The sequence below is a fragment of the Gopherus flavomarginatus genome, chromosome 2 (genome assembly GCF_025201925.1).
Source record: "Gopherus flavomarginatus isolate rGopFla2 chromosome 2, rGopFla2.mat.asm, whole genome shotgun sequence".
NCBI lineage: Eukaryota > Metazoa > Chordata > Testudines > Testudinidae > Gopherus > Gopherus flavomarginatus.
The window spans coordinates 216216017-216228673 of NC_066618.1; the positions used below are offsets into that span (position 1 = coordinate 216216017).

Below are 12657 nucleotides of genomic sequence, written 5' to 3' on the forward strand. Positions count from 1 at the left end.
TTTAAAACCATTTCTGGTGCCAAACAGAAGCAAGGCCTGATGTCAGCAAAATCCCCACATGATGACCACATCATTCTTCAGGGATTCCCTGAATTTGAACCATCTTTGACTGTGATTGCAGTTCCTCCACCACATTTCATACGTAATCATCCACATCTGTCTGTAATAAATACCTTATATATGTTCCTTCACCATACGTATGTCATTTATTTTTATTTAAAATTAAAGTTGTTGTAATGTCACTGTGCACCTGTGTCTTGTGCCTGGAAACATACTGTTATCAGTAATAAAAGATTGTTATAGGTTCTAATATGGCACCCATATCAGACAAAAACCAAAATATTCTGCTAAAATTGACTTATTTGCAATATCATATCATACCCAGTGATAATTTCATGCTTTCCATACTATCTTAACTCTGTGGATTACAACTGATTAGAACTGACTGGGTGCCTTTATGGTGGTGGTTCAGAAGCAAGAATACATAATATATAAAAAGAAATCAAATACTTTCTCTAAGCACAGAATTTTCATTTCTTTCCCCTCAAAAGATCTTCAGCTAATTTATTCATATAAGGTCGAGGTGATAGACATCAAATTTTGGCATCAAAGCATAAGGCCAAATTAAAAATATAGTCAAAATATCTACCATTTGTTTGCTGCTGCTGTTGTTACAAAAGGAGGGTGTAATGCACTGATAGTCATGTAACTAGAGTACAGTTGGAGAGCAGGCAGGTAGGTTGATTGTTCTGTGAAGTTACTTAAAGCTGCTGCCATGTGAAGGTAAATAAACTAAAACATGTATGACATTGAAAAATGAAACTGGTCTCTACAAATAAATATTCACCGTTTTCATGATAAGCAGGAAGAATCTGGACAATCTGCTCGTGCTGCCATACAATTAAAGAAAAACCTATTTTCTGAGTTTGAGCTACCACCAGGGAATTTCTTCCGAATTGTGTGCTGCAATGAAATGAATAAAATAAAACAAATTTTTGCCTCCATTGCTTAGGCAGAATACACTTTTGCAGTGTCCTATGATGTGCATTTACATTTCCAAATTACTCTGTAGTATATTGGAGAGAAACAGATTTTTTTTTTTAATTGTAAGATATACAGGCAGACCCCAAAGCAAACTATAGGGGTAAAGAACATACAGTGGGGAGGACTTGAATTCTGTTGTTGCAGGATGAGATTTAGGGTTTTGTACCTTGTATCCCTTCTAAAAGGGATACTTTGGGACCATTAAATTATGTACATGCAGCACAGGAAAGCAATTTAATGTTAATAAGTAATTAATGAAGAATTTCCCCATACTTAGGACTTTACAACTATGAATTACAAGGATGATACTTAGTTGTACCCGGTGAGGATTTGGCTTGGGTGAGGAAGGGGCTGGATGGACTGATTTACAATCAGTCCCTTGCAGTGCTTTGGTGGAAGATAATTACATACATTTTGAGTTATATCAATTCATGATTTTCAATGGTGATGCCATACTTGCCCTGACAACATTTTAATATAAAATATGCTTGTTGAGAATGTATAATTTTTTTATATTTGCAAATTCATTCAAAAAGTTCAAGGTCTTATCCGGCAGTGGGTGTGTCTACTCTGCAATAAAAAACCTCTAGCATGAATCTCAGATCTCAGAGCTCACGAGGCTAGGGCTGCAGGGCTAAAAACTGCAGTTAGATGTTTTGGTTCGGGCTGGAACCTGGGCTCTGAGACCTACCAAAGAGTTTCAGAGCCTGGGTTCCAGACTGAACCCTACACTGTAATTTTTAGCCCAGCGAGTCTGAATCCACTGACCCGGGCCAGCCATGGCTATGCCACTGGTCTCTTACTGCAGTGTAGATTTACCCAGAAGATACCTTCTGGCAGCTCCTTAGCTTTGCTGATCTCACAGATTGAAATACGAGATAATTGGCCAAATTCTGATTTTAAACTCTGTGTAAACATGTTGAAGTCATGAGCCATGATAACCAGGAGTACACTAAAGAATGTTTGTCCCTGCATTTAATTGATTCCATAGAAGGCATGCCTAAAATTGTACATTTCATTGTGTGGACACTGCCGTTGATGTGTATACCTTTCCCGGGTGTAACACTGCTTTGGTAAACCTGCAGTGATTTAAAAAGTAGATCAGAAAAAACAGTGCACAAGTGCAAGGTGATAGTGAAGTAAATTTGTTTTTGAGATGTGGGCCACTGGTAATAAGGGTCCAATTATAGATGGTTTATAAAAGGTTTACAACATTTGTTCAGTTATAAGCATATTACAGGCATTAGTATGTGTCTCGGGTGGACTATAGATGTCCGTTTAAGAACGCGTAGAAACTCCTCAGTAGATATAAGTTGTGATTATAAGCAATCTGTTGATCTAACAATCTGTAACAATTGATTACACCTCTACCTCGATATAACACTGTCCTTGGGAGCCAAAAAATCTTACCGCCTTATAGGTGAAACCGTGTTATATTGAACTTGCTTTGATCCACCGGAGTGCACAGCCCTTCCTCCCCTCGAGCACTGCTTTACCGCGTTACATCCAAATTTGTGTTATATTGAGTGGCGTTATATCGAGGTAGCGGTGTATTTCTTAAAAATCTATTTATGTATTACCGCTTTATAAACCATTTATAAATGAAACTTTAATGTGATTATGGTGAAGGAACAAACATGTGCCTTGTAGATGAATTTTTGCATATGATGTAGGTGGAGGACATTGCAGGCACAGTCAAGGATGGTTCTCTTAAGGGACAAACTTTCATGGTGAACGGTTGTAAGAGATCCTTTTGGGTATTGGGTCTCACTTTATGTTCAGTAGTAAAAACTGGTTTTAAAGGGTTGCTGTGTGGATCTGAGTTAGGGGTAAAAGGCTCAGATAAGTTGAGCAGCCCTCCATTGAAACATTAAATTTTCATAGATGTTATCTGGATTTCTAAAAAACAGAACACATGCAGGATATGGGCCTATGCAAGTAATGATTATTCCTTTACAAGTTACATTGAAAGTACAGAATTAAAGCATATATTGGAGTACACCAGTGACTTTTCTTCAGAAAGCTGGTATCTTAAATGTTGTTGGTAAAGCTTCTGAAAATATTGACTTACTTAAGATTCCAAATCAGTGAGCAAATCACTTCCCAGAAGAAAATTGCAAGTTAGTTCACATCTATGGTGGTTAGCATGTATGCTGGGATGGTTAAGTAATTTTTAAAAAGCAAAACCATATTCATACTATTTCTGAGTCCATGAGGTAAGTGTGTGTGTGTGTGTGTGTGTGTGTGTGAGAGAGAGAGAGAGAGAGGTAGGTAAATGAGTAGGTAGAAATTTGAGGCATGAGTGGTAAATAATTTGTTCATTGAATTACATACACAAATGTCTGTGCTTCTTAGAGTTCCCTGTTTCCTTAAAATTTTATAAAGGGGGATGCAGCTGAAAATCGCTTATTTACTCTGCTGTGAACTTAACACCATCAGATTTGTTTAGAAAGCTACTGTGGGGTTGGTTTTCTTATTTTGTGGAGAAGGAGTTTAAAAAAATCAGTTATCCCTTCATGAAACAAATATTTTATACTGAGGATTAAATGAAATAGTGAATTTTCTATTTTTGTATTTAATGTCAAAAGGCAGGTTATTGAATCTGTTGTCGTTCTGTGGCTTGGTTTCTCTATGGCAGTGATCTCTGTTCACTCAACAGTTGCATATATTAAATTTTCTACAGTTAATAGAATGCATTCATGCTACTTTTTTCTCACCATTGCTGTCCACTACCTAACTTGTCAAAATCTTTTACAGACCATGTGCCCTGTTTGTCTGGATCGTCTGAAGAATATGATCTTTCTCTGTGGCCATGGAACATGTCAGCTTTGTGGAGACCGAATGAGTGAATGCCCTATATGCCGCAAGGCTATAGAACGAAGAATCCTTTTGTATTAATAAAAAAAAGTGTCTTCTGTTAGCTTATCAAATTGTCAGTACATTTTGGTCATCAAATCTCTATGTTTGAAAGGCAGTTGAAGGTTCTAATGAAAACATTTCTAATACTGCAGTGCATATGTGCTACATTGTAAGTGCTTAAAGACTAAACACATCAGAAAAGAAAACAGTATTTGAACAGTCAACTTTTAGTTGTACTATCAAGAGACAGCTAAGATAAGGCTAAATTAATAAAGCAGTCTTTTCCCCCCACCCCCTTAAAGCACCAAGTGTAAAGGGACAATCATGATTTTCTATTTTGGTATCTTTAAAGTTTTTATATGTACGTGTGGACTTTAATTTCAGCCATCAAGTGATGTAGATTTTGTACTGCCAGTTGCTTTCAAATATTTATTTTTTTAGCCCAAGTTTGACACCTCTTCAGCATATGCTAAATTGTCAAATGACAGAAAGTTATGCCTCATAGTACTATTGTCTTGAAAGGTACAGTAATGCAAAATCAGCACAATATATCCAAGTAGTATTCAGTACCATACAGTTCCTATAAGATGACATCAAAATATAACCATATGGATAACTGACTGTAATGTGCCCTATATACTCAGTGTGGATTTAGAGGACAATGTCAGTGGAAAGAAACACAAATTTGCTTTAGGAATGTTATGCCACCAAAACTGTACTTCAATCTGACAGGATCAAATTAAACTAAATAAGGAACTTCTTAATCCTGTCGACAAAAAAAACTAATATATAGAATTGCGAAAGGAGAGTGCTGATTTCTTTTCTTTACGAGGTATTTGAAAAATAAAGTGTAGATGAGTTATCAGTTTCACACCTAAAGAGTGTAGTTGATTAAAATCTTTGAGGAACAAGTGTATAATCAGAGAGTAAGGAAATTATGGGTCTCATGATCTAAGGAAACTGGGTGGTATATTTTTCCTTTGAATTTTGTAGAAATCAGCTGTTCTTTAAATCCATCTTTTCTGTTGCAGACTGCATTTCTTACATAAATCAGTGTGGTGTTCTATTAAGCCCTTCTTACAGAAGAATTATCTGTAGGGAAACCGTAGCAACAGCAAAGGAGGTAAACTATATATTGTCCATTCATCTCAATGGGGTATTAATTTCAGAGCCCAGCAGAGACCATTTAATAGCTAATATTAAGCAAGACAGTGGTGATAAGTCTGGGGGTTTCCTGACACATGGATAGGCAACTAGAAACTGGTTGGTCAGAGTTAGCTAGGATTTGTATTGCACTTACAGATGGCTCTTTGACTACTACCAGCAGCTCTAAAACATGAGTAAGAGCACAATCCAAATGTTCTTCAGGCTTTGGTGGTGGGACCGTAATCAGGATTTCAGGACAGAAGTTAAATTCGAAGCTATTACAGCCAAATGATGATGGCATATAAAAGCCGTTCAGCAGTTACCTGAATTACTGATTGTATAGAATATGAAATCAGTGCTTTTTGTCTTTTAGTCCTGATTTGGACAATTTCTTTCAAAGATTATGAACTATACAGTGGATTCAGTTAGGTGCCTTACTTGCAGCTAACATTAGTCTCCTTCATTTAACTCCTGTTACACGTGGCAGGGACATGAAAGTGGGAATTGGTCTGGGGAAGATCAAGATGAGAATGAAGTGATTCATAGTCTGCATTCTTCACTTGGAAAATCACATGCTTACACAATGCACAGTCTTCTGAAGTGCGTGATAAGCTTGTGTTGATCTTTGGAATTCTGCAGACTTCAGCCAAAATCTCAGAAGAATTTACCAGTGCTTTTAAAGTATTGATCATGCAGTTAGAATACCTGTATGGTAGAAGGAAACTCTACAGTGGTTTCTTAGAAAATCAATACATAATGCATTAGCTGACAAAACAATCTATGCCCCAAAATTTCTGTTCCAACATGTAAATGTTCCTTGCTCTTTTAAACTCGGGTTTGAACAATCCAATCCAGTAGTCTTTGTTCTGATGTTCCAGCAGTCGTATATATACACCATAAATCTCACTCTGTGTTTGGTCGTTTACATAGCTTTCTGCTTTGCCTGGGGCTTTGAGTCCCTATTCTAAAAGAGGCAGATCTCAGTATCTTCTATACAAAATCTTTGATTGTCAGTAAATCTCATCCTCAGTTTAGCAGTCCCACAGCTGATTTAATTGCTTTAGCTCTAGGAATTTTATATACTTTTGGAGTTGCAGCCTGGTTAACTGAGGTTTTAGAATTCCAGTCTGAGAGAATTGGGAGAATTCTTACATTCTGTGTTCTTATATAATCAGAATAGTTCTGGTAGGATTTTCCAATGTTTTTGGGAAAATGATTTGGTAGCCCATTCCGCTTGACATAAGGGTCACTTGGCTTCTGTGGCTAGTATTGCACAGCAGGACCCTTTGGCTTCATGTCCCCCGTCAACGATTCTCCAGAAGAACTAGTTCTCTCTAATATGGCACAACACTGGACCCCTCGCTATGAATTTCATTCTCTTGTATCAGGTCTGTGACATGGTTCTCTTTAAGCCAGATCAGACTCATTTTTGAGCACTATTTCATACTTAAATTATTCAGAAAGACCTCTCCATAAAGTCTCAGTCCAAAGTACCTGATTAACAGTTGATCATCACTCCTGCACTATCTCTTGGTAAATTCAGTTCTAACTCAAAACCCCATTATGGTAGCTCAATGCACTACTTACTGCATAGCAGTCGATATTTCTATAACCTTTAAGTAAATTGTGATAGGGTTTTGTTAGCATTCAGCATTGGAACAAGCCAGTGGTAAGATGCTATTTTTTCATGCAATTTTCAACTGTTTAAATAGTCTGAATTAAATCTTGTCTCTACTAAAGTCAGTGGGTGTTCTCATTTCAGTGGGACTGGGATTTCACCCTCTATCGTGTCTTATGTGCCTGATCTTTTCAGGTTGTCTGAATTAATTTGATCAAATGTTGCCATCTGATGATGTAACCAATACTTGAACCAAATTTAACAGGGCATTTAAGTATTTTCCTAAAGGACTAAATCAAGGCATCCAGGGTAGCAATGCTGAGCATACTTCATCTGTGGTGAGCACAGATGTCAGGTGATAGAGGAGTTCTGTCAGATGTCAGGTGTGTTAATTAGAGGAGTTCAGTTCACTGTTTGCTTTATGTTTTTCAACAGTTCCTCAGCTACAAAACTATAGCTGCTGTAAGATAGCCATAGATTGTGTGTGGTAGCGGTGTATTTCTTAAAAATCTATTTATGTATTACCGCTTTATAAACCATTTACACACACTCTCTCTCTCTCTCTCTCTCTCTCCCCCCCCTCCAAGAGCTGTCCTTTCCACACCATGGTCCTTCATTTGCCCCCATCAACACATACAGACCTCTCATTATGTTTCTGTTTTTGTGTTCAGCTTGATTGAGCAGTGTTGCATGCATGATTCCATGTCAAAAATGTAATGATGATATCACAAATTCAAGCCAAATAGTTTAATTAGACAACTGCTTTTTAAAAATCGTAATTAAGCAGTTTAACTTTGTAGCGCTTATTGTTTACGGTGCTAATATTGGCATTCTGTTTACAGGTGAGAGTTTATCCCAGTTGATATTATGAAGTCAGATATAGTACTTTCAAAATGACTTTTAATTGATTTTAAGAAATGTTTGCCAGAACATTGTTGCATATGTAAATAGATGTTTAGACCTGTACACTATCTCTTCAGATTGGAATGTATGTTAAAGCTAAAGATTTAGGTAGCTTTGAAGAAACCAGCTGTATCAGACCATATTTATACAGTATATTCACATCACTTAGCAATAGTATGTCTGTAACCTGATACTGTCTGAAAGGCTTGCATACTTCTATGGGAGACCTTTGTTTTAAAACGAGGAGGTGGGGGGAAGTGGATCCTAGGCTCAGAAGATAAGTGGGGATCATAGCAAGTAGGGAAAGATGAGGATGGGTCAGTGTATGTCTGTGAGTGAATCACTACAGATTCTACTGAAACAGAACAAATACTTGATAAAGAATCAGTAAATAGACAATTAGATTTAATACACATGTTTGAGATATCACTTTTGTTATTCTTAGAACAATTCCCCAATATTAAAAGTTGTTGGGAATAGAATTGGTTAGAGGAGCTTCTTCAATGACTTATTTCTTGAAATACAGTCAAGAAGATATCGACATTATAGTTTATTATTTGGGTACAAAGTATGCTCAAAAGTTTGCTTGAACATCTTTCCTTTCTGTATGGTAATCAGTAAGATTAAATTAGAGATGGCTGCAATAGTATTGTAAAGGAACTATGAAGAGACCTTAATTTTAAATTTGAGGGATCTGTACAGTAAGCTAAATAGCTTAAAGATGTCAGAAATTAATCACTTAATTTTTCAGCTGTTTTTTTCCCCCAATAATGTACCATGACTTTTCAGACCCATTACTTAAAGATATTCAATATCTCCTGCTCTACATTCAAGGCATTTGGCACATTGCAGGATTTGAGTCACAGCTGTGTGCTTTCCTTTTTTTGTTAAAATACTAGTTAAGTGGTTCTAGATTAATTTAGGACATATTCCCATTTAAGAAAAAATAAAAAAAATAAACTGGAAAGGTAATAAACACAAGTTACTTTGTAAACGTGAAAATTCCTTCAAAAACTAGTTTAACCAAAAACTTGAGCCAAATTGGAATATAGAAAGGTTTTGAGTGCCTTGTTAACATAGTCTTAAACATGTTTTCAGTCTAGTTTTACAGACTTGTGAAACTAGTTTTTTAAAAAGAATCTGATTTGATCTTGCCTTTATATTGTGATAAGAATATTCACTGATACTGTGTCGATATTATCTAGAGATGGAGTTTTACTAAAGTATGCCTACTTATTTATAGCAGTATTACTTACAATTTGTGGCTAGTGTAAACACTAAATTGTTTGAGAAAGTTGCTTTGAGTTATTCGATCTCTCTGAGCTTCTCGACAATATTGCAAATGTCAAAAGTTATATTTAGCTCTTTTAATAGTTGCTGGTGAATTGTGTAGAGCTTGGATCATAACTTGTGTTGAATAGATCACAGACGGAAGTTCTTACAGACCACTACAGTGTTACTTTTAGTAACTCTGCCTTTTTTCTGTCCAAGTGTTCAGTTCTACAGTAATCGTTCTTTACCTTTGGAAAGGAGCGGGAGTTTTCTTAAACACTACAATTTAGTTCTGATACATCAGTTTTGGTGCCTGACTAGGTGTGACATAAAGGATTATTGCTGACTGTATAAATGACCTACAGGAGGAATGTATCATTCCCCATAGTACTGTACATTCCTGTTTCCCTTCCCTAAGTTGCTGGAATTCATATACTATTTTCCTTTTACAATACAGAATGTGTTTTGTTCATAGAGTAAAATAATGTTGTCTATAAAGTTTTATTGTGTGCCGTTTTTATAGTTATAGCTGCAGTAAGTATGAAAGTTCTGACTCAGGGCTTTTTTAACAACTTAAACACATTCATAAATGTTCTTCAGTGCATCTTGGAGAATATTAGAGGTTTAATGGTTGTGTAGTGCCTTGATAGAACAATTGAATTGGCAGCAGCCATAGATCCTTTACAGAATAGAAGTACATATGAATCTACAAACTGGGTTTGTGCAGCATAAATGTATATGTAGTATATGTGTTGCATTTAAACCACTTATTTGTCTTTCTGTAAAGGAAAGTTAGCAGATTTAACTTTTGTTAGGCTTTTGGTAAGTCTTGTTTATGATAACTACACCAATGGAGCAATTATAGGAGCCTGAGGACGGTATTCCAAATCAGACAAATAGCTTTTGGGAGAGAAGATGGATAGAAAATTCTACATAATGACATTTTTAGTAGGAAAGGAGAATCATTTTATAAACCAGCTTCTAGCAAAAATTAGCTTCATAATTTGGACCTAGCAAATCTTTCTATAAACAAGAAGTCTGCATGGCATTTCATAGTTACGAAAGTAAGTCTTACTCTGGGCTTCTAGGAAAGTATTTTCTTGTCCCACGCTTAGTTATGGGTGCAACTTGCTCTGTAGTAGAAAATGGGTTTTACTGAACCACAACATTTTTTGCTTTTGTTAGAAAATCAACTTTGCATTTTTGGTAAATTGTAGATTTGACCTGACTGTTGACTGGATTAAATTCAAGTTGTGTGTGAATGTAGTTGATTTCTGTACTGCAAATAGCTTTACATAATTGCATTGATTAAAACTGCTTAGCAAGGCCTAAGCTTTTCAAAACAAATACTAATGTACCGTATTGTTAATAAAACTTATTATATAATGAGTCTCATTCTGACTTTTTTTTTTAAACAAGGTTTGACTTAAACTTACTGCACTGAACTAACTTCTATTAGAGGTTATTAGAAAGGGAGAGGCAGCTCATTTCTGCTCATTTAATTACAGCTTTCTTGAAAATCAGAAATATTAATGGCATTATATCTCAACAAAGAGTTAAAAATGTAAAATACTTTGAGACTGTAATCTGAGCAAATGTTTGGTATCTTTTCTGGGTTTTAGAATTTCACATCATAAAGCAGGCTAGGCACTATGGCTCTATAATAGGAAGAAAGCTCCTTGTCCAAATTTTGTGTGTTAAAGAACCAGAATTGTTTAAATATACCATTGAACAATGCATTTACAGCAACATGAAAAACATCCAGAGTGACTGAAATTGACTTGGAATGCTCTAGAATAACATATTCAAATAAGTAACTATTTGGTTTGGTATATCATCCTGAGTTTCTTTAGCATGTGCCATATACATGAGGAATAAAAGGCTTGATCTGTTCTTGATATTTTAAATCTCTGTGTAAATGCAAATTTTTGTAGATCTTTGCACACTTACTGCACAGAGGTAGTAGAATTTGCATATATTCTCCCATTTGATTATCATAGATGAGCTTGCACAGTGTTAGCACTTTTAAGGGTGGTCACATTCATACTCCTGGCAAATGATCAACTCAGACCTATGCCCATGTTATAGACCTGCCTATATAATGCAGACACTCCTGGCTATATCAAATTTCTGGAAGTTTATGAGAGGCTACCCGGTATTTTGGGAGGTAAATAATGAGACAAACTCCTTCATGGTGGTTGCTTCCAGCTGACAGGTTAGCAAACATGAAAGGTTGATCTTGGTATACTTTCAATAACATTTTATCCCTGTTTTAAATTTATACAGAGTTTACAGTGACATGTCATTGCATTGTGTTCTTCATGAAGGTTAAAATAGGATCAGCATCAGCAACATAGTTTCTCCCTCTGATTCACAGGCAAGTATAGCTCCTCTTTCTGACTCTAGGAAGCTATTCATTGAGGTACACCAAAGCCATATTAGAAAACAAAACAAAACCCTAGGTAATTAGCAACCAAAAACCAGTTTAGTGGCAGTTAAAGTTGTGACACTACACACCCGTGCACTAAAAACCTTAAAAGAATGGAAATCAGGGAAAAGATTTGTGCATTCCTTTTCACCTTTGTATTAACGGACCACTGTGACGATCTGATCAGTTGTCCTTATAGCCAAAATGATCAAGAGTTTCTCAGCTGCTGAGGTGAAAAAGACCAATGAAACCTTGCAAAAGGCTATTCTGGTATCCTGTGAGATCAATCTTGAAGGTGCTCCATCCACAAAGAGTCTAGGTCCCTTGGGATTTGTCATGACAATTCACCCTCATATTGTGTACAACACTGTTAACACATTCCTGAAGGTTTTTGCTGTCAACAGATACAAAAAGCAATATGTATCTCAAATTTGCACTCTAATGGACAACTTTGACAGTGACCTCAGGAGTGTCATGGAGTATGTGACAGTCAGATGTACTAAACTGTTGATATAACTGATATAAAAGCATGTGAGGTCAAGTTAAAGTTTTGTATTAGAATGGAAGATGTGATACATATTTTGGTAACTGTTGGGGATTGAAGGGCTTTTTGAAATCTTTTTGAGAAAAAGATCATAGTCACTCCGTTCACAGTCATACCTGGGCATAATCTGAAAGATCTTACTTAAAATCAAGAATCAACAGGTTCTGAAGAATACATGGGTGATGGAGAGAGAATCTTGTCATTACACTCTTGTTCAAGCCAATGAGGTAGCTTAGACTTGGGGAGTCTTGTTTGTTCTAAGAATAAAGCATCTTTGTAGTTTTGCTATTGTTAAAAGATTTTTGAGATTTTCAAAGCTGTGTAGGGGATTTAGATGCAGTATGTGTCCAAAGGTTCCAAGTGGCTTTGAAATAATCTGTCTTTAATCCTTAATTTGTTTTTAATTTTTAGAAAAGCACTTTTTTTAGTTCTGAAACCGCTGTCGTTTACTTAAATATTTTAAGGTACTTTAAAAATTAAGAGCAATGCTAGCTGAGAAAGTAACAGTTCAGAATTGCTACAAGCATTTTCACTGTTCTACCATTGTATACTTAATGCAACTACTTCTTATAGTGATGTGAATTCATTTAAACTGAATTTGCTGCTTCTGCCATACACAGATAAGTGAGACATTTAATTTGTGCTAATCTATTTGTGCTAATCTATCCAAGACTGGGAAAATCCACTTACGAGGATGTACCATCTCCTTGGACATCACAGCATTGTGTGTGGAAATTGCCTGTTTTGGAGGATTTCCTTTTTAATAAAAGCGCAATATTCTGCAAGAAATAACTGTGAACTTGAATTAAAACCTGAACCTATTTTCTAGGTGGAAATTGCATA

General features: G+C 35.9%; 1 protein-coding gene across 2 annotated transcripts in view; it reads left to right on the forward strand.

Moving 5' to 3' along the window:
- Positions 1 to 3964, forward strand: part of MIB1 (MIB E3 ubiquitin protein ligase 1) — a 118411-nt gene extending 114447 nt beyond the window's left edge. For both annotated transcript variants that reach the window (XM_050939205.1, XM_050939206.1), the window contains one exon: positions 3802 to 3964. In XM_050939205.1, coding sequence (XP_050795162.1) covers positions 3802 to 3942 — 141 coding nt within the window. In that variant the 3' untranslated portion in view covers positions 3943 to 3964. The remainder of the gene's footprint in view (positions 1 to 3801) is intronic.
- Positions 3965 to 12657: the final 8693 nt, after the last annotated feature.